The sequence below is a fragment of the Macaca fascicularis genome, chromosome 11 (assembly GCF_037993035.2).
Source record: "Macaca fascicularis isolate 582-1 chromosome 11, T2T-MFA8v1.1".
Taxonomy (NCBI): Eukaryota; Metazoa; Chordata; class Mammalia; order Primates; family Cercopithecidae; genus Macaca; species Macaca fascicularis.
The window spans coordinates 2,464,753-2,483,957 of record NC_088385.1 but is presented as its reverse complement, the minus strand read 5'-3'; the positions used below and the strand labels follow the sequence as shown (position 1 = coordinate 2,483,957).

Below are 19,205 nucleotides of genomic sequence, written 5' to 3'. Positions count from 1 at the left end.
CTCCCAGAGTGCTGGGATTACAGGCTTGAGCCACCGCGCCCGGCCCATCCTTAGACTTCTAACAGCCTGAGGCCCTGGCTACGTTTCCTCTAAACCCAACTCTGCAAATGGCCATGTTACTGCATGGAAGGCTTGGTGTAGTCAAATGTAATCGCATATTATAGCTGCTATCATCGTGCCACTGCACTCCAGCCTGGGTTGCAGTGAGACCCTGTCTCAAAAATCCCCTATTATAGCTGCAAAGCAGAATCACCCAAGGCATCTTTTTTTTTTTTTTTGAGACGGAGTCTTGCTCTGCTCCAGGCTGGAGTGAGTGGCGCGATCTCGGCTCACTGCAAGCTCCGCCCCCCGGGTTCACGCCATTCTTCTGCCTCAGCCTCCCAAGTAGCCGGGACTACAGGCGCCCGCCACCACGCCCGGCTAGTTTTTTGTATTTTTTTTTAGTAGAGACGGGGTTTCACGGTGTTAGCCAGGATGGTCTCGATCTCCTGACCTTGTGATCCGCCCGCCTCGGCCTCCCAAAGTGCTGCGATTACAGGCTTGAGCCACTGCGCCCGGCCGCAAGGCATCTTTTTAAAACACAGAGTCAATCCCAGACCGCACCCCAAATTCGCTTAATCAGAATCTCAAGGCCTGGGCCCTAGGTGTCTGATTTTTTTTTTTTTTTCCAGTAGAGACAAGGTCTTACTATGTTGTCCAGGCTGGCCTCAAACCCCTGAGCTCAAGTGATTCTCCTGCCTCAGCCTCCCGAAGTGCTAGAATTCCAGGCGTGAGTCACGGTGGCTGGCAGACTCTGAATTTTTAAATCTCCCCAGATGATTTTAATTTAGCCAGATGAAGGGATGGAACCAGTGCCTAGGATGCATGAACTCCCTCCTTACCAGCACCACAAAAAGGAGAAAAAACCCACCTCTGTCCCCATCGCCACACATTAGGTAGCACTTGAGACTCCTCAGACCAAGGTAGGCAGATGCAGCCCAAGCTCTGCTGCACACCCAGTCACCCTCCCTCTCCCATATGAACGCCTCCTCCCTCTCCCATATGAACGCCCCCTCCCTCTCCCATATGAACGCCCCCTCCCTCTCCCATATGAACGCCCCCTCCCTCTCCCATATGAACACCTCCTCCCTCTCCCATATTAACACCTCCTCCCTCTCCCAAATTAACGCCCCCTCCCTCTCCCATATGAACGCCTCCTCCCTCTCCCATATGAACGCCTCCTCCCTCTCATCTGGGCTCGTTTTTCTCTGAGCAGGTAGAGACTGTGGGGCCATGAGGAGTCCCAAGAGCTGCTCATTCCACCTCTCTCGTCTAAGACCCTCATCCCTCCACTCCACTACTCTGAACCCAGAAGCCCCAGGCGCGAGCTGAGCCACATAAAGACAGGAGCCACTGTTCCTTCTCTTGCCCCCTCAGTGGGTACACCAGGAAGCGAGCACTGCGTTCTCCCTTGGAATCCCAATACCTGCTTCTGCTTCCTACCTTCTGTCCCAGCAGAGCCTCTCTTAGTGTCCCCTGTTCCAGCATGACATGCAGTTTCAGTGCTGTGATGGGTAGGACTCCATCGCCAGCATGTCACAGTGCCAGGGCCACACTGAGTTTAGGGATGGGGCCTTTGCGCAGCTGAAAACATGTCACTTAATTTGAACATATTTAAGGTTGTCTCCTTGTGATAGGAACTCTGCATTTGTGATGGAGTTGAGTCCTGGCACAGAGATCAAGAGGCTGGAAGAGCAGATTGGAAAAGGGAGTTCGGAAGCTCAGTCCATGGCCCTATCTGCTCCAGATCAGACATGTTGGGAGCTCTTCTGAATTTTAATCTTCACTCTTATTCAAAACCACGGACTCCTAACGCCTGGAAAAGCCAGTGGAGAGCGCTTCCCTTTGAGTAAATTCGAGGGAAGCATGTGTTGGAGAATGCCCATGGCTGTCTTGTAAAATGAAGCCCTAGGCACCAGCTCTGTATTTCCTACTGAATGCAACCTACCCATCTAGTTCCATTGTCCAAGGCACCAGTTTTCTCTTTGCTTCAATATGTACATCAGTGTACTATCTTCATCTTTTGCATAATTTTCTGTGCCATTTAGCCCTGTATGCTTTATCTGTTTCCCCCCTTTTTTTTTTTTTTTTGAGACAGGGTCTCACTGCAACCCAGGCTGGAGTGCAGTGGCACAATGATGGCTCACTGTAGCCTTGAACTCCTGGGTTCAAGCAATCCTCCCACCTTACCCTCCCCAGTAGCTGGGACTACAGGTATGTGCCACTGTGCCTGGAATTTTTTTTTTTTTTTTTTTGATGCAGGGTCTCACTGTTACCCAGGCTGGAGGAATACAGTGGCATGATCATGGCTCACTGCAGCCTTGACCTCCCACTTTAGTAGCTGGGACTACAGGCAGGCACCACCATGCCCAGCTAATTTTTTTTGTGTTTTTTTTTTTTTTTTTTTTTTTGTAGAGACAGGGTCTCACTGTGTTGCCCAGGCTGGTCTCGAACTCCTGGACTCATGCAGTCCGTCTACTTCGACCTCCCACAGGGCTGGGAGTACAGGCATAAGCCACTGCATTCAGCCTATTTTTTTTTTTTTTTTGTAGAAACAGGGTCTCACTGTGTTGCTCAGGCTGGTTCAAACTCCTGGTCTCAAGTGATCCCCCTGCCTCAGCCCCCCAAAATGTTGGGATTGCAGGCGTAAACCACTGCCCCTGGCCTGTTCACTTTAGATTCGGGATTCCCAAGTTCCCCCTGCCATATGCCCCTACCAAATGAAATCTCCCTAGTCACTCTTCTCATTCAAAATCCATGGTGGCAAGATGAGGAAGATTATTGTACACTCCCTGAGACATAGAAGGAAATGGGCACCTGTTATTTCAGCTGACTAGATTCCTTACCCCGAAATCTGCTGAAATTCCTTACCCAGAAATCCACCTGAAAGAGGTCTGGAGTCGGCATGAATTACTAGCTGTGTGAGGCGAAGGATACTGCTTCACCACTCGAGTGTTAGCCTTCCCATCTGAAACACGTGGATAATATTGGCTACATTGCAGAGGCACTGAGAGGATTACATGTAATGTATGTAAAGCAGCTGGTACACAGTCGTACTCGATAAATGGTAGCTATAATTATTACTCACCTCCTTCGTCATAACCTTCAAGCACGAAAAGCACTGTGGATGTCTTGAGGGTCCAGCCGAGCAGGACAAGGCATTCCTTTCATGTTTTCTTTCCTAACTGCATTGCCCTCCTCACTCAATCTTTTAAAAATAAAATAAGACTGACCTGATTCTTCCCACATTTATCCAAAAGAAAAATCTAGAACTCAGCTTTTCTGCTGTCTAGATTCTGTTTTCTGCCATCAATCCGCAAGGACCCACCACCCAACATTTTAAAAAAATTTACAATTATAAATTTTTTTTGTTTTTGTTTTTTTGAGACGGAGTCTTGCTCTGTCACCCAGGCTGGAGTGCTGCAGTACAGTGACATGACCTCAACTCACCACAACCTCTGCCTCCCAGTTCAAGCGATTTTCCTGCCTCAGCCTACTCAGTAGCTGGGATTACCAGGGTGCAGGCTACCACACCCAACTAATTTTTTTTTGTATTTTTAGTAGAGATAGGGTTTCACCATGTTGGCCAGGCTGGTCTCGAACTTCTGACCTCAAGTGATCCCCTGCCTCGGCCTCCCAAAGTGCTGGGATTACAGGTGTGAGCCACCGTGCCCAGCCAAAAAAAAAAATTTGTTTTGAACCAAGGTGCGCGCCGGAACTATTTGGCTAGAACTGAGAAGGTAGCGACACTCTGTGGCCAGACGCAGAACTGCAGACCAGTCTGGAGCGGGCTCCGGGCTGATACCTGCTCTGACCTAAGGCTGTGTTCTCTATCAGATGAGACACTAGGTGCATTAAAAAGTTTACTTTCATGTTAGAAAATAAAATGAGGAAGGAAACATAGCACCTAAAAAGTGTGAGTGTAATTACTTCCTATTTTACAAATGTGTCCTGCCTGTCATAGCATTCAAGGACTATACGGCTTTTGCTGTCAAAACAAAAAGGACAAAAGAAGGCCAGTCACAGGGTGTAAGCCAGTTTTTTGTTTTTTGTTTTTTTTTCTTTTTGAGACAGAGTTTCACTCTATTTGCCCAGGCTGGAGTGCAGTGGCGCCATCTCAGCTCACTGCAACCTCCGCCTCCCAGGTTCACGCGATTCTCCTGCCTCAGCCTCCCGAGTAGCTGGGATTACAGGCACCCACCACCACGCCCGGCTAATTTTTGTATTTTTAGTAGAGACGGGGTTTCACCATGTTGTCCAGGCTGGTCTCAAACTCCTGGCCTCAGGTGATCTACCCGCCTTGACCTCCCAAAGTGCTGGGGTTCCAGGCGTGAGCCACCACACCCGGCTGTAAGTCAGCTTTCAAGTGCCTGCTGGGTGCCCCCAAGAGCTGTGGGAGATTCGCAGAAACATCCTGGCAACCCTTATCCCTCTCAGGTCTTCCTTTTTGGCATACTCAGGCCTTGAAGAATGAGGAAGATGTATGAAGGAAGCAATTGATACTGTAGTGTGGTCCTGTCAGAGGGAAAATACCTTTAAATCATCCACAGGAATGACTGCTTTCAAATACAGCTCAGTATTGAGGAATGAATGCACCTGTAGGGCGGAATACCAGCCAGGGGCTGTCACTGACTCTAGTCTATTCTGTGCTTCTTAGCAACCTGGCTCCCTCAGCCCTGCAAGGTAGATGAACGGGTGTGTGTCCCGTCCTGGGTTATTCAGAGAACAGAAACCTTCCTCTTCACACCAGTGGGCTCAAGTTTTTACTTGTAATTTTAGACAATCCTCAGGACTTGTTCCATAATTATGCATTTTCACAGATAAAAGACTCCTCAGTAAAGATAATCATGAGAATTTCCAGAGTAAATACTTAGGGGTGTCATTCACACCAGCCGGATTATGTGTTCTCTGGATCTAACCATCCGCAGAGAAATTCGTGAGAATGTGAGCGGCTCCTCTCACCTCGATGGGTTCTTCAGCCCCGCCACTCATTGACTTGAACTGCTGCAAACTCATGCAATGGTGGACACAGCCCTGACCAGAAGCCCATCCTGGGAATTTGGGACAAGGACCGGGAGAGATTCAGAGTCCCTTCCTGTGGCTGGAACCGAGAGAGAGAGAGAGACCTCAGAGGAGAGAGGAGGAAGGGAGAGAGATCCAGAGGTGTCCAGGTCAGTTCCTGAAGACCCGGGCGTCTTTGAGACTCCTGGGACCCCTCCCGTCATACTCCTTCGTATCTGGCTCAAATTGGTTTCTATTACTTGCAATTTTGATAGAACAAATGATATGATGGACCAGGCAGTTAATCACATTATGCCTCAGTTTCCTCGTCTGTTCATGAAGAAACATCATTCATTCACTCAGCAAATATTTATTGAATGCTTTCTTTGTGCTAGGCATTGTTGTGGGTGATGGCAGACATAGCAGGGAACAAAAGAGATATTAAAAATTCCTTTATGAAATGTAACTGCTGCTAAAAGGGTCTCTGGAAATAAATATATGAAAGACATAACTTTCAAACCAGGTACCAGCCGAAGAGCTGGCTGATACAACAGGCAGAGCACCCATATGGGGCCAGGGTCACTGAAAACAGTACTCACTCCTTTTGGCTTTACAGTAAGATGGGATCAAAAGGGTTCACCTTTTGTATAGTGTCTTTTCTTTCACATCTTTCCTTGGGTCCCCGCTGAAGTCCCCTCCTGATATTCTGCTGTAGGCCTCCCCACGACCCGGTTTCCACACCAGTAAACCCTCTCTTGCCCCGAGTGATTTGAGTCTGTTCTCTCTCCTCTGTCTCAATAACTGCAGTTTCCTTCTGGCTTTGGCTGGGAGCAGCTTTCAGTCTATTTTCAGTTCTCCTGTGGAGCAGCAGATAATACACATACATCTATAATTCTTAAAATCTCATTTGAACCATCCCTCCTCCCACCCAGTTGTTTATCAAAATGACTTAGGAGGCCTAAATTAACTGATGCGGCTCTGTCTTCGGCTGCTGCTTCTGGTAGGGTCGCAAACTGAGCATCGTGAAGACGAAAAGACCTGCAGCAAGAGGGAGGAAGCAAGGACTGGAAAATCTACACGAGGAATGCCCAAGCTCTCCAAACAAGCTAGAAAATTAATTGTGAATGGGGTTCAGTCTTCCACACTGCCTGATGTCCCATCCTCAATGCTGGGCCCAAAGCTTCTTACTTCAGAGAAAAATGGGCAAACTCCCATACTTCTTATGTAAAAGCAGAATGAAAGCACCCGCCCTTTACTTACTGTTTTAGTATCAACACAATGCAGAGATTCTTACATAATAAAGAACTAACAGTAACACTTAGCAACCATGGCTCACAGCCCTTCTCAGCTCCCCAACATTCCTTCAAGAGATATGAAGCCTGTCATCACCAGCCAGGCAGAGGACAAACATTCACAATGAAGATAGACAACCCAGGCTCTGCAATGTCTCAGCCAGAAGTGTTGAGTTGTTTTTCAGTTTTTACATACTCCATGTCTCTGGTGCCTCTCCACCTCCACCCAATTAGTGAAAAATATTCATTCCTGTGTGCCTAAGTGCACGAGCGTGCACACACACAAACACACACACACGTTCTCCCAAAATCCATGTGCCCAGTGTCAGTGGTGTCTGGCATGGAGCAGAGCCTGTTTGAAGATGGAAACACTATTTTCCCCACGCTCTCAGGGTGCTGTGGCTCTCCGCCCAAGGAATGGGCTTGTCTGATAAACTACTGCATCTGTAAGATCTCTGTCTCATGGAGGACATCTTGCTAGTTCCTAAAACTCCAGGGGATGATGGAGCTTAAATAAGATACTAATGATTAAAGAGAGGAAGCAGGGCAGCATTTCCAAGGCAACAGCCAATTTGAGGTTTTAATACAAAGAGTAAGTTTTGTTTCTCACCTCAAAGGATGGAGAGTGGAAGAGAACAAAATGGGCTCTCCAAGTAAGGACTCAGAATCCACGTTCTGGAGACTGTCCACGATGCCTGGATGAATGGAAGCCTGCCCTACCCTTAACCATACCTGTGACTGCCTTCGTACCCTCCCATCCTCTAGCTGTCCATCCTGTCTTTTTATTAAATGGAGGCAGTCAGGCATACCTTTATCTTAATTTTTGAAGATAAGGCAAAGACAAATAGCTAAGAACATATCGCCTTATGATAGACATTCAGGAATTAGATCAGTAGGTCTCTACCCATCCTAGACAGAGGAGGGAGGTGGAACATCCCAAGGCAAATCAGTTCTGCTCTGTGCCAGAAAGCTCTTTCCAACGCATCAGAACGGTTCTCTGGGCTGGCTAGGACTGCTTGGTCAAGTAATGCAACAATCTGGTTAGACTATGTGTTGGTTATAACACATTTCAGGTATAGGGAACCCTGCCTGGGCTGCAAAGAGCACTGGGCTGGGAATCAGGACCAGGCTTCCTGCCTCCTGGCAGGTCTTAGCTCTCCGTATCTGCAAGTCCAGTGTAGTCTTTGAGCTAACAGCATCGGATCCCTTCAGGTCCCACACTCTGCCCCAAACGAGCTGAATATGAATTCCTGGTGTTGGGGGCCCAGGACTCTGCATTTTTACAAGCACAATGAGGTGTAGGACCTGTTCAGGATCTGGAGGTTCTTGTCTGGAGCCCCAGAAGCTTAAGTTGTGATTGCCCTGTTCCCTTCCTGTTCTAGCATCCTATGATTCTGAGCAGAAGCTCACTTGCTTTTCTCAAGCTGGTTTCCACATTCTCCAGCCGCATTCCCGCAGCATTACTGGTCACTTCACAGATTCACAGACAGCTGTCAATCCAGCAGGCTTCAACAAGCAAGTGACAAGTAACTATAACCGTATTTCCACCTACTCAGAAAACTAGGTCAGTGGATGCAACAACCACGCTGGTATTTGAACACAACTTACCCCCACATCAGAAAGAAAATGGATTTACTCCACCACTTGCCATGACTCTGCAGGAAAACCTTACTCTGATAAGGATTATCCACCTCCCGCCATGAACATGGAAGTGACTTCTGGGGATTGTGGACAACCATTCTCAGCTAATTTCTGGGGGCTTCTAAAAACAGGTTAGTGTGAGCACCAGATACACAAACCTCTAGAACTGATGTGGGGAAGAACAGTAATGTTGGCCAGTGTTTCAAAACCCTATCATCATGGTTGATCCGTGCAACTGGAGAGTTATGGTTAAAGGCGGTTAAGGTGGTTAAATGTCAGCGAATGAAGACAAGGACATGGTTTTCATCTTTTGTAGACCAATTAACTTCAATCTTTTTTTTTTTTTTTTCGAGACAGGGTCTCATTCTGTTGCCCAGGCTGGAGTGCAGTGGCACGATCTTGGCTCACTGCAACTTCTGTCTCTCAGGTTCAAACAATTCTCCTGCCCCAGCCTCCCGAGTAGCTGAGATTACAGGTATGTGCCACCACGCCCAGCTAATTTTTGTATTTTTAGTACAGATGGGGTTTCGCCATGTAGGCAAGGCTGGTCTCGAACTCCTGACCTCCAGCGATCCACCCACCTCAGCCTCCCAAAGTGCTGGGATTACAGGCGTGAGCCACCCTGCCCGACTATAACTTCAGTCATTTTCTTTCATGAACATGAAATGTCACCTTAAAAGTATCAACCAAAGGAATCTGGGTGACAGCGTGAGTTAGCTACAGGTAAAATAACTCTAGGTCTGAGGTTCTTGGTTGGGTCAGAACATTCTCCTTCAGGTACTAAAGAGACAAGTAGTATGGATGGCATAAATGCCCTCAGGCAGAATCTCTTTTAAGCAGTTTTGCAAAATAATTTGCTCATTATAACCCAAGTTAACTCAGCAATTATTTCTCCAGAAATAACGTTTTCTAGAATAAAACTGATGTCTTTCTGTAGTTGCCGGCTCACCTGCAGGCTGGTCACTGTACAGCAGCCTGGCTCAGGGTCTCTCTCAATCACTCCTTCCTCCCTTTTGAGGATAATAACATCTCCCTTCCTGGATCCCCAAGCTCAGCCTTACCCTCCTGGCCCCAGATACTGGAGTCCAAAACTGCAGACAGCAACACAGAGCAGACAGCAAAGGGCATCTCCATCACCCGTGCTTTACCAGGGACCCAGGGAACAAGCCAGGGTTCGCTTGACACGCTATCAAATGGGGGAAGGGAAAGGGGAAGGTAAATGTGAGGTTTCAGCTTAAATCTCTGAATTCCCTTGTTCACAGTAGTAACAGTAATGGCTACCGCTTCCTGAGTGTCTAACTGTGTGCTAGTCCTTGGGGTGATGCCTAAATGCATCACCTTATTTAATTCTCAAAACATTCTTCTGTCCCTCTCCCTAATCACCAGACTATATAGTCTAAGGAGTCAGTTTCCTCACCCTCTTCCACACTGCGGAGGAGAGTTCTAAAGATCAAATAAAAAATAAAAGGAGACTCATGAAAGGTCAGTGTGGGTCCAAATAAGGAAAGGGAGCGAAACCGCCACGAAGGGCATTTAATGTCAGCGAGAAACTGTACACCTGGGACAGAGATGATGAGCACGCCGGGCCCGCCAGCCTGACCTGTCGCCGTGTCCTGTGGTTTGTGAGGCCTCCCTCGGTGGAGGAGTGACAGCAGCAGCTCAAGCTTCCCCTCCCGTGGGGGGAAGACAGCATGACGTCCACGCAGCCCGGTCACACACCCAGGCTTCTGCAGCCCAGGCGCAAACATTCAGCTCAGGGCTTTCCTGACGTGTCAGGTCAAACGGCCCCCATTCCTCTTCAGGCAGGAGCTAGTGAACGGTGGAGGATGAAGAATTCTCGCTGGAAAGGCAGGCCCAAAGTCCAGGAGGTGCAGAGCTCTTTGTGGTCACTGGGCCAGAGAGGACCTTGGACTTCTCATTTTAGGGAAGGAGCCGTTCCTGTAAACTGTAGATGCTGCACATATGCACGGGAATGAAAGAGTAAGAGGGCACCAGGCCTCTTAGGGAACCAATCTACATTCTGGGCAAGACCCTGAAGACATCGAGGTCGAAGCTGAGTTCCCGCCACCTTCGTAGGGCCTCTTGGCCTAGTGGCCAGGGTCACAGGCAGTCATCTAACCAACAAAGACTCCAGACTTCCAGACAAGCTCGTCTCCTCCATCCAACCACAACCTCCCTCCTCCAGGCCATGGTGGACAGACAGAAAATATTTCCAAGTCCCTACATCCTGAGAGTCCTCGCCAGAGGGAGAGAAAAAGCCCCGTTTCCCACCCACCAGGAGGAGAGAACCAGCAAAGTCCACTCCTCAAAGATCTCCAGCATCTCTTAAATAAGCTTTTCCTTTCCATTTTCATCTTTTCATTATTTAGCATCCATCCATTTATTTATACAAATATAAAATAGATTTATATAGATTTATATAATATAGACCTTTGTGAGGCAGAGTGCAGGGGGGCCGGGAGCAGGCCCCCCGGGCTATTTACAGATGTACTGGTCCACGATCTCGGTGCACTTCTTGCACTTGACGAAGCAGCACCAGTGGAACTTGCAGTGGCAGCGCTCCACCTGCACGCTCTTGAACTGGTTGTAGCCACGCCCGCAGCACATGAGCTCACAGCCATCCATGCCCTCCGAGGTCTTGTTGCAGAGGCGACCCTGCGTGCCCAGGGAGCCCGTGCTCTCATTGCGCAGGCAGTAGTCAGGGCTGGGGTCCACGTAGACCAGGTCCTCCGGGGTGGGCTGGGTGAAGCGGCTGTTGACCAGCTCCAGCCGGCCCTTGCGGGTGACGCGCATGGCGGCCGCACTGTCGTACTTCTCCTTCAGCCGGTCCCCCACCTTGCGGAACTCGGCCAGCTGTAGCCAGCAGGTCTTGAGGCTGCAGGACCCCGAGACGCCGTGGCATTTGCAGGCTACGTCTGCCATCTTATACACAGCCTAGGGGAGGAGAAAGAAGGGAGTAAAAAGGAGGATCCCGGCAGAAGAGGCCCAGAGGGTGGCTGGGGTAGTCACAGGCCTCGGACACAGGAGGGGCGGGTAGGGTATGGGGAGAGATAGCTTTTCAAATGCATGCAAAGATCCTTCCAGGGTGCTTGGGTGCTCAGAGGGAAAACATGAAAGGGGCGCCACAGAAAATAACACCGGGGAGGCAAGGCAACCTGTTCCTATCAGCCAAGAGGATGGCACCGAGGCACTTTCACTCTCTACTCTATCAGTTTCTCATTCTTCAAAACCTGTTACAATCAATGCATCCTTTTCACAATCGGAAAACAAAGATATCTCCGTCTTGATCAAAGCCTCAAACAAATAAATAATATCCAACAAAATACAGCCAGGCACTGTGGCTAGTGCCTGTAGTCCCAGCTACTGGGGAGGCCAAGGAAGGAGGATCACTTGAGCCCAGGAATTTGAGGATGCAGCAAGCTATGACTGTGCCACTGCACTCCAGCCTGGGCAACAGGGCAAGACTCCATCTCTAGAAACAAAGCAAAACACAACAAAACGCCGGGCGCGGTGGCTCAAGCCTGTAATCCCAGCACTTTGGGAGGCCGAGACGGGCGGATCATGAGGTCAGGAGATCGAGACCATCCTGGGTAACACAGTGAAACCCCGTCTCTACTAAAAATACAAAAACTTAGCCGGGCGAGGTGGCAGGCGCCTATAGTCCCAGCTACTCGGGAGGCTGAGGCAGGAGAATGGCGTGAACCCGGGAGGCGGAGCTTGCAGTGAGCTGAGATCTGGCCACTGCACTCCAGCCTGGGTGACAGAGCGAGACTCCGTCTCAAAAAAAAAAAAAAAAAAAAAAAAAAACACAACAAAACAACAAAATGTGTCGAGCTTTTGCATGATAGGAGCACAAGTCAGAAAAAAGAATCCAGTTGTATCACAAGCCTATCACAGAAATCCCTGGCATAGCCCTGGTTAGCCCAAAACTCTCCCTGATCTTGTCAAATACCCTGAGAATTAAATGGCCCCTTTCCCCATGTTGCCACGTGGTCACTAGCTCCATGGAGTCATCAGGAGTCTTGCCATACGCCATCCATTTGTAAGCAAGACCACTTGTCTTCCTCTCTAGCAGCCCCCAGACCCCCCGGGAGAGGCGGAGTGACACAGTGAGGCAACGTGCAAGGGAACTGCAAGTGGCTGGGCCTGCCTGCGGGAGCACTTTGTCGAAAACAAGTCTAACCCAGAAGTCACAGAACATCGCAACGTGGAGTAGACGCGAACTTGAGTTATCCCAAATCAAAACGTAAAAGCAAGAGCAGACCAGAAAGCTGCGTACAAAGTGCTTTCAACGGCAGCACACGGACGCACCATGGCAACCAACCCTGGCAGCAGGCCCAGGCGTGCAGACGGCGGGATGAAAACGCAAGCCGGCTGCAGACCATTTTCTTATGCACAGCCATTGTCACCAACTGAGTCAGGACTCATTTTTCAAGGGTTTCTCTTAGATTTCTTTTCAAGAGTCCCCAGATCGTGTCTTTATTCAGAGCTAAGCAGAGACCACTGCAGGTGCAAGAGACAGCGCAGCCATCATCAGTGCATACGACTGTTGTCAAAAGTCTTCCTGAGTTCTTTCCGGGACGGAATTATTCCCACTATTTTATGGTGGAAAAACTGAAGCTCTAGAGAGGCTCACTAACCTCCAAGGCCACCCAGAAAGGAGTCAGAACAACAAGCACTTATCCACTCCCATCTTGGGGCTCAAAGTTGGCTTAGAGCAGAGGAGGAAGGAAAGGAAGGCTCTTCCCAAGGTGAAAGGCACCAGCACTTAGCCGGGCAGCTCCAGGTCCAAGACATAAAGGAACTGACACCCCATTCCCACAGACACTTCAAAGACGGGGCCTGCAATTACCCTTCCGGCCCAAATGCCCTGGGTCTGAGCTGCAGCCTGACATTCCTCTGGAAATGGTCCTTGGTTTAGAGAGGGATGACAGGCGTCTGGCATTGCTGAGAGAAGGAAACATTAAGGGTTGGAAACTGCGCACCTTGTTGCTTAGCAGCTCAGGGCACGGATAAGCATCTCTCGCAGGGCAAACAGACAGAGTTGGGGAAGGAGAGTCGGAGCAAGACTCTGGAGGGCAAGGACCAGAATTTTAGGAAAACAAATCCAAGAGGAAGCGCACCAGTTTAAACACCCCCTCCATCCTTTCCCTAATTCAAAGATGTTGTAGAGATAGGAATATCTGCAATTTTTTTCATATTTTACTATTGATATATATATATCTATATATATATATACACACACACAAGCTCCTTTTGTAGGCGATAGGGGGAAATGCCAATTTTCAGCCCAGACTGCTAACTCAAAAAGCCAAAAAAAAAAAAAGCTTTAAAAAATATTTTAGTTCTACAATTTGTCCCTGGAAAAGCCCTCTCAGCTCCTCTTCTACTTCTATCTAATGGTGTGTTGAGCCTGGTGACAGACAGGAATGTCACAGGATTAGGCACCAGGCTTTTATCTGGAAAATGCTTACAAACCCTTCAGTGGCAGAACAACATCAGCCGCGGGTGCTGTCGCCACTGTCTAAGAAGGAGCTATCAGATGCTCTTGCAGGCCAAGAGAAACTTCTGGCAAAGGAGCTTAAGATTGACTCTGTGTCAAGACGTCAGATCCTGGATAATCTTTTCTTCTTTTTAATCTGGTTCTAAAATACTTGTCTATTTTCCATCCCAGCCATCACTCAGTCCTTGCTGGAGAACTTTGTGTGTCGGTGTGAGGAGGCAGGCAGTGAATACCTCCGGCCTCAGATGATGACTGATGGCCGAGGCCTGTTCCTTGGAGAGGATAAAAAATAGACAGGGCCAGGAATTCCCAACCTGAAGCAAGCAGAGGCAAAGGGAGAGATAAGGAGTTAAGGAAGAGGAGAGGTGTGGCGCCTGAAGGAAGGGGCTAAGCGGGGAGACAGACAGGGAAGGTGTGGAGCCAGGAACAAGCTCGATGGGAGAGAAGGCTGCCAGATAAGAGCCCAGACAAGTCAACAAACAATTAAGGGCAATAAAGTGAGACGGACTCAGCAGCAGGGGAAAGGGGAAGAGTGGGTGGCACCTGCCTGGTCACAGGCACGTGCGGACACCATAGCACAGCTCAGCAGAGCTGAAAGCAGCCTCTGTGAATCTGACCTCTCCCGAGGAGGTAACACGGAACTCCTCTGTGCGTATCCATTTGCCCCACCCACATACAGCACAGGGACGGTTGAAACAAAGGGGTAGAGAGGGCAATCCCTGCCCACAGGAACCTACCGCCAACCTCCCAAGGCAGAGGTGGAGTAAGGAATACTTGAGAAGAGCAAGAACGCCCGACTGAAGATCAGGCGGGAGAAAAACTACTAACAACGGGGACTAGGGAGGGCAGTGTTTCAACTAGGATCTCAAAAACTGGATCGACTCTGGGCATTCAAGAGATAAAGTGTGGATCTTAACCCCTTCACTGACGTCTCTACTCCTCAGGCTCAGACACCCGAAGACGTGGGCAAATGGACTGGGAGACGGACAGGGTGCCTGAGAGACCGGGAGGCTGCACACACGCCCTGAGCAGAAGTCACCTGAGATGCCTCCAGTCTCTCTGCCCTGGATTAGCAACTACCAGAACTCCTAACATCACCACAGACTGACACCACCTTACACACGTCCTTTTCTGGGAAACAAAAGTAGCCTTTGGATAGGGGAGGTGTAAGGAAGACCCTTGGGCAAATAATCCACCCTGGTCTCTACCCGATACCCCACGGCGGGTGATGCTATGCACACAAGTGCACCACATTCCATCCAGCCAATACCACAAAATCCCCATTCAGAGAAAAGACACTTCCTATTCCATTTCTTTGATATGTGCTCCAATATATGAGTTCACACTTTTTTTTTTCTTTTCTTTTTTTTTGAGACAGAGTCTTGCTCTGTTGCCTGGGCTGGAGTGCAGCGGCACGATCTCGGCTCACTGCAACCTCCGGCTCAAGCAGTTCCCCTGCCTCGGCCTCCCAAGTAGCTGGGATTACAGGCGTGTGCCACCACGTATGGCTAATTTTTCATATTTTTACTACAGATGGGGTTTCACCATGTTGGCCAGCCTGGTCTTGAACTCCTGACCTCAGGTGATCCACCCGCCTCGGCCTCCCAAAGTGTTGGGATTACAGGCATAAACCACCATGCCCAGCCTCTCATGAGTTCACATTTTTTTTTTTTTTTTTTTTTTTTGAGACGGAGTCTTGCTCTGTCACCCAGGCTGGAGTGCAGTGGCCGGATCTCAGCTCACTGCAAGTTCCGCCTCCCGGGTTTACGCCATTCTCCTGCCTCAGCCTCCCGAGTAGCTGGGACTACAGGCGCCCGCCACCGCGCCCGGCTAGTTTTTTGTATTTTTAGTAGAGACGGGGTTTCACCGTGTTAGCCAGGATAGTCTCGATCTCCTGACCTCGTGATCCGCCCGCCTCGGCCTCCCAAAGTGCTGGGATTACAGGCTTGAGCCACCGCGCCCGGCCATGAGTTCACATTTTTAGATTTTGCTATGTAAAGAAATTTTGAGGCATATATTCATACCCTGTTACTGAATCACCAGGGTGCCACCATTAAACTTCTAAGAAATTGCCATTTTCATTTTTTTTTTTTTTTTTGAGATGGAGTCTTGCTTTGCTGCCCAGGCTGGAGTGCAGTAGTGTGATCTCGGCTCACTGCAGCCTCCACCTCCCAGGTTCACGCAATTCTCCTGCCTCAGCCTCCCAAGTAGCTGGAATTACAGGTGCGCACCACCATGCCCAGCTAATTTTTTGTATTTTTAGTAGAGACAGGGTTTTACCATGTTGGTCAGGCTGGTCTCGAACTCCTGGCCTCAGGTGATCCACCTGCCTGCCTCCCAAAGTGCTGGGATTACAGGCGTGAGCCACTGCGCCTGGCCACCATTCTCATTTTTGAGTGAGTTCATCTTTGTTACAATATGTCACCTGGGAACCAGAGCCAGCTGGCTTGACATAGACCCGAGTGGGGACAACACTCCAAGAAAGAAGTCCGTGCTGTTTCCTGAGAGCTCTTTTTGCAGGAGAAAGAGCCTCTCGCCACCCAGTGCTCAGACCTCAGATCTTTCTCAGGGGAAACCCGGGTGCACACCCATGTCGCCCTCGGTCCCTATCAACATTGACTATGCAGAAGCAGCAAAAGGCAGAGCTTCCTGTGGGGCAGGCCCTCCAGTCTCGCGGGGCAGGCCCTCCAGTTTCGTGTGGCAGAGGCAGCCATGATGGGGGACAGCAAAGAAAAGTGGAGGCCGGATGCATGCTCAGAGGAGGGGTTTTCAGGAACAAGGTGCAGACGGAGAGGGTTCCCACTTTCCAGCACGCCACCTGGGGCCCTGAAGCTGCTGCCCAGGTGTGCTCTGCACGTGCAATGAACCAAGCTCCCCTCAAACCTGCATTGTTGTTTCTACTGAAACTGAGGCTTAAAAGGCGGTCACATCTTACATGAGACTGGGGAGGCTGTTTCCGTGAACCTTAAACAGATGGCTGTCTTCTCCCACTTCCACTTAGGTTTAAACACTCCTAGCACAGAAGTGTGTTTGTCATTAGTACTTGAATATGTTTTTTGACTGGGTTTCTGGATACGTATGATAGCAGTTCTTAAAAGTCGACTCTGGTTTTACCGGAGCCTTTAACAGAGCATAAACCCTAGATGAGGTCTAATGGCCTAAACACCCAATCGCATTATCTGTTCAAGTTGCAAAGCAGGGGTGGCCAAGACAAGAGCTCTGCTCTAATCCTTATGTCTGGAATTCTGATCCAAACATTGCACCTAAGTCCTCTAGGAACTGTGAAATAATAAAGTAAGTGAAAAACAAAACAAAACGAAAAACAAACAAAAAAAAGCACATGTGCCCATTGGGAAGTGAGGCATTTTGAAAAGGATTTGTTCAATAGTGTGGACATCTAAACTTGCAATTGTAGGTAAGAATCTTCACGGTCAGACGAACCCGTTTCCTTGATGGCCAGGCCACAGCTGGTGGCACAGCCCGGGAACAGCCCCGGAGGTCTGCAGTGCTGGGGAGGCCGGGGAGGCCCAGCTTACCCTGCGGCCAGCCTCGTTGTTCTGGAGGTTCATGAGCACCCGGCCCTGCTCCTCCGATCCTTTGGCAAAGTTCTTCTCTCGCTCCCGGGCATCCACAAACTCCTTGGCGAAGCGGTAGCCGTACTCCACATTGTCCCCACAGCCACCCCACAGCCAGTCCCGGGGCAGGTCCTTGGGCCGCGCGGTCCGGCTGCAGCCGCAGGTGGAGAGTTCGCCCTCGCGGCAGGCCCGGCTGATGGCGTTGACCACCCCTGCGGCGCTCACTGCGTAGGTGAAGGCGGTCTCACGGCTACCTGCAAAACGAGGCAGGGGCAGTGAGGGGGTGCACTGTCCTCTCCCAGCGACTGTCCTTCTCCCCATCTCCCCGACTGACCCGCACACCGCAGCCTCTGCTGACACTCCTGGGGCAGGGGGCTCAGGAGGAGCGCTTTTCGCTTCCTGTAGCTCTAATGCTAGAAAACGTCTCTTTATAATGGGCTGAAATCGGCTCAGTTTTATTTCCGCCTCTGGGCCCTAGCTCAGCCCTAGGAAACCACCCAGAATAAAACAAGTCCCTGGCCGGGCGCGGTGGCTCACGCCTGTAATCCTAGCACTTTGGGAGGCCGAGGCGGGTGGATCACGAGGATCACGAGGTCAGGAGTTCAAGACCATCCTGGCCATGATGGTGAAACCCCGTCTCTACTAAAAATACAAAAAATTAGCTGGGCGTGGTGGCGGGTGCCTGTAATCCCAGCTACTTGGGAGGCTGAGGCAGAGAACTGCTTGAACCCAGGAGGCGGAGGTTGCAGTGAGCCAAGACGGGGCCACTGCACTCCAGCCTGGGCGACAGAGTGAGACTGTCTCAAAAACACAAACAAGAAAACAACAAAAACAAAACAAAACAAAAGTCCCTCCAGCCCTGGCCTCACTAATACCCACTGCAGAAGAACCTGTGTGACCTGTAGGTTCCTAGGAGGGAGACCTCAGCGGAGGGGAGAATAGGCATTCAGAAACACATAGAACACGGGAGTCAAACGGAAGGCTAAGGAAGAAATCATGGGATCAAGAGTAGGACACTGGGCCGGGCGCGGTGGCTCAAGCCTGTAATCCCAGCACTTTGGGAGGCCGAGATGGGCGGATCACTAGGTCAGGAGATTGAGACCATCCTGGCTAACACGGCGAAACCCCGTCTCTACTAAAAACACAAAAAATTAGCCGGGCGAGGTGGCGGCGCCTGTGGTCCCAGCTACTCGGGAGGCTGAGGCAGGAGAATGGCGGGAACCCGGGAGGCGGAGCTTGCAGTGAGCTGAGATCTGGCCACTGCACTCCAGCCTGGGTGACAGAGCGAGACTCCGTCTCAAAAAAAAAAAAAAAAAAAAAAAAAAAAAGAGTAGGACACTGTAGCCTAACAAATATCTCCCTCACAGATGCCATTTCTCATCACTCTATGAGTTGCACATCTGTCTGTCTGTACTGCTGCCATTATCTAGCTAGACAGTGGCAGAGGCCAGGAGTCAAAAATGAACTAGAATTACAGTGTCTAGAAAGATCCACGCTGTCTTCCTCTCTCTTCCACAGGATCCACACTGCCTGCTAACTCAAGAGCACTGGGAACCACATTTATAGCACCTACAATTCCAGACACTCATCACGGTCCCTCTTAATACCCAGATCATTTTCCAGTAGAAAATTCCAACTATGTTCCTCCCCTTTACTGTTGGGGTGAACCACCTAAAAATTCATATAACATATGTTCTATTTCAGTAAAATGCCTGTTTCAGAATACTTAAGCTGTCAGGGACATGCAAGCCCAAATCACATCCACTAGGATGGCTATCATCAAAAAGACGGCCAATAACAAGTTGGTGAGAATATGGAAAAAACAGAAACCTCCCTTACTGTGGGTGGGAATGGTAAGCGGTGCAGCTGCTTTGGAAAACAATCTGGCAGTCTAAGGCTAACAGTCACGAGGTTCAACATAGAGTTCCCACAGGACACAGCAATCCCACTCCTAAGAACACAGGCAAAGCTCCTTGTTTTACTGTGCTCAGCTTTCCTCTGCTGTGCAGGTGTTGCGTTTTTTGTTTGTTTTTGGTTTTTTTTTGAGACGGAGTCTCACTCTGTCGCCCAGGCTGGAGTGCAATGGCACAATCTTGGCTCACTGCAAGCTCCGCCTCCTGGGTTCACGCCATTCTCCTGCCTCAGCCACCAGAG

At 49.7% G+C, this 19,205-nt stretch overlaps 1 protein-coding gene across 10 annotated transcripts in view; it reads right to left on the bottom strand.

Annotated features, from left to right (window-relative positions):
- Positions 1 to 5,393: 5,393 nt before the first annotated feature.
- The window catches only part of WNT5B (Wnt family member 5B), a 129,407-nt gene continuing 115,595 nt past the window's right edge, over positions 5,394 to 19,205 (bottom strand). For 6 of the 10 annotated variants that reach the window (XM_045364542.3, XM_005569783.5, XM_065523536.2 and 3 more), the window contains exons 4-5: positions 17,013 to 17,305; positions 5,394 to 10,907 (exon numbers count right to left, since the gene is read on the bottom strand). In XM_045364542.3, the coding sequence (XP_045220477.2) occupies positions 10,449 to 10,907; positions 17,013 to 17,305 (752 nt within the window). In that variant the 3' untranslated portion in view covers positions 5,394 to 10,448. The remainder of the gene's footprint in view (positions 10,908 to 17,012; positions 17,306 to 19,205) is intronic. The other 4 variants (XR_012419867.1, XR_012419864.1, XR_012419865.1 and 1 more) reach the window with 4 other exon arrangements.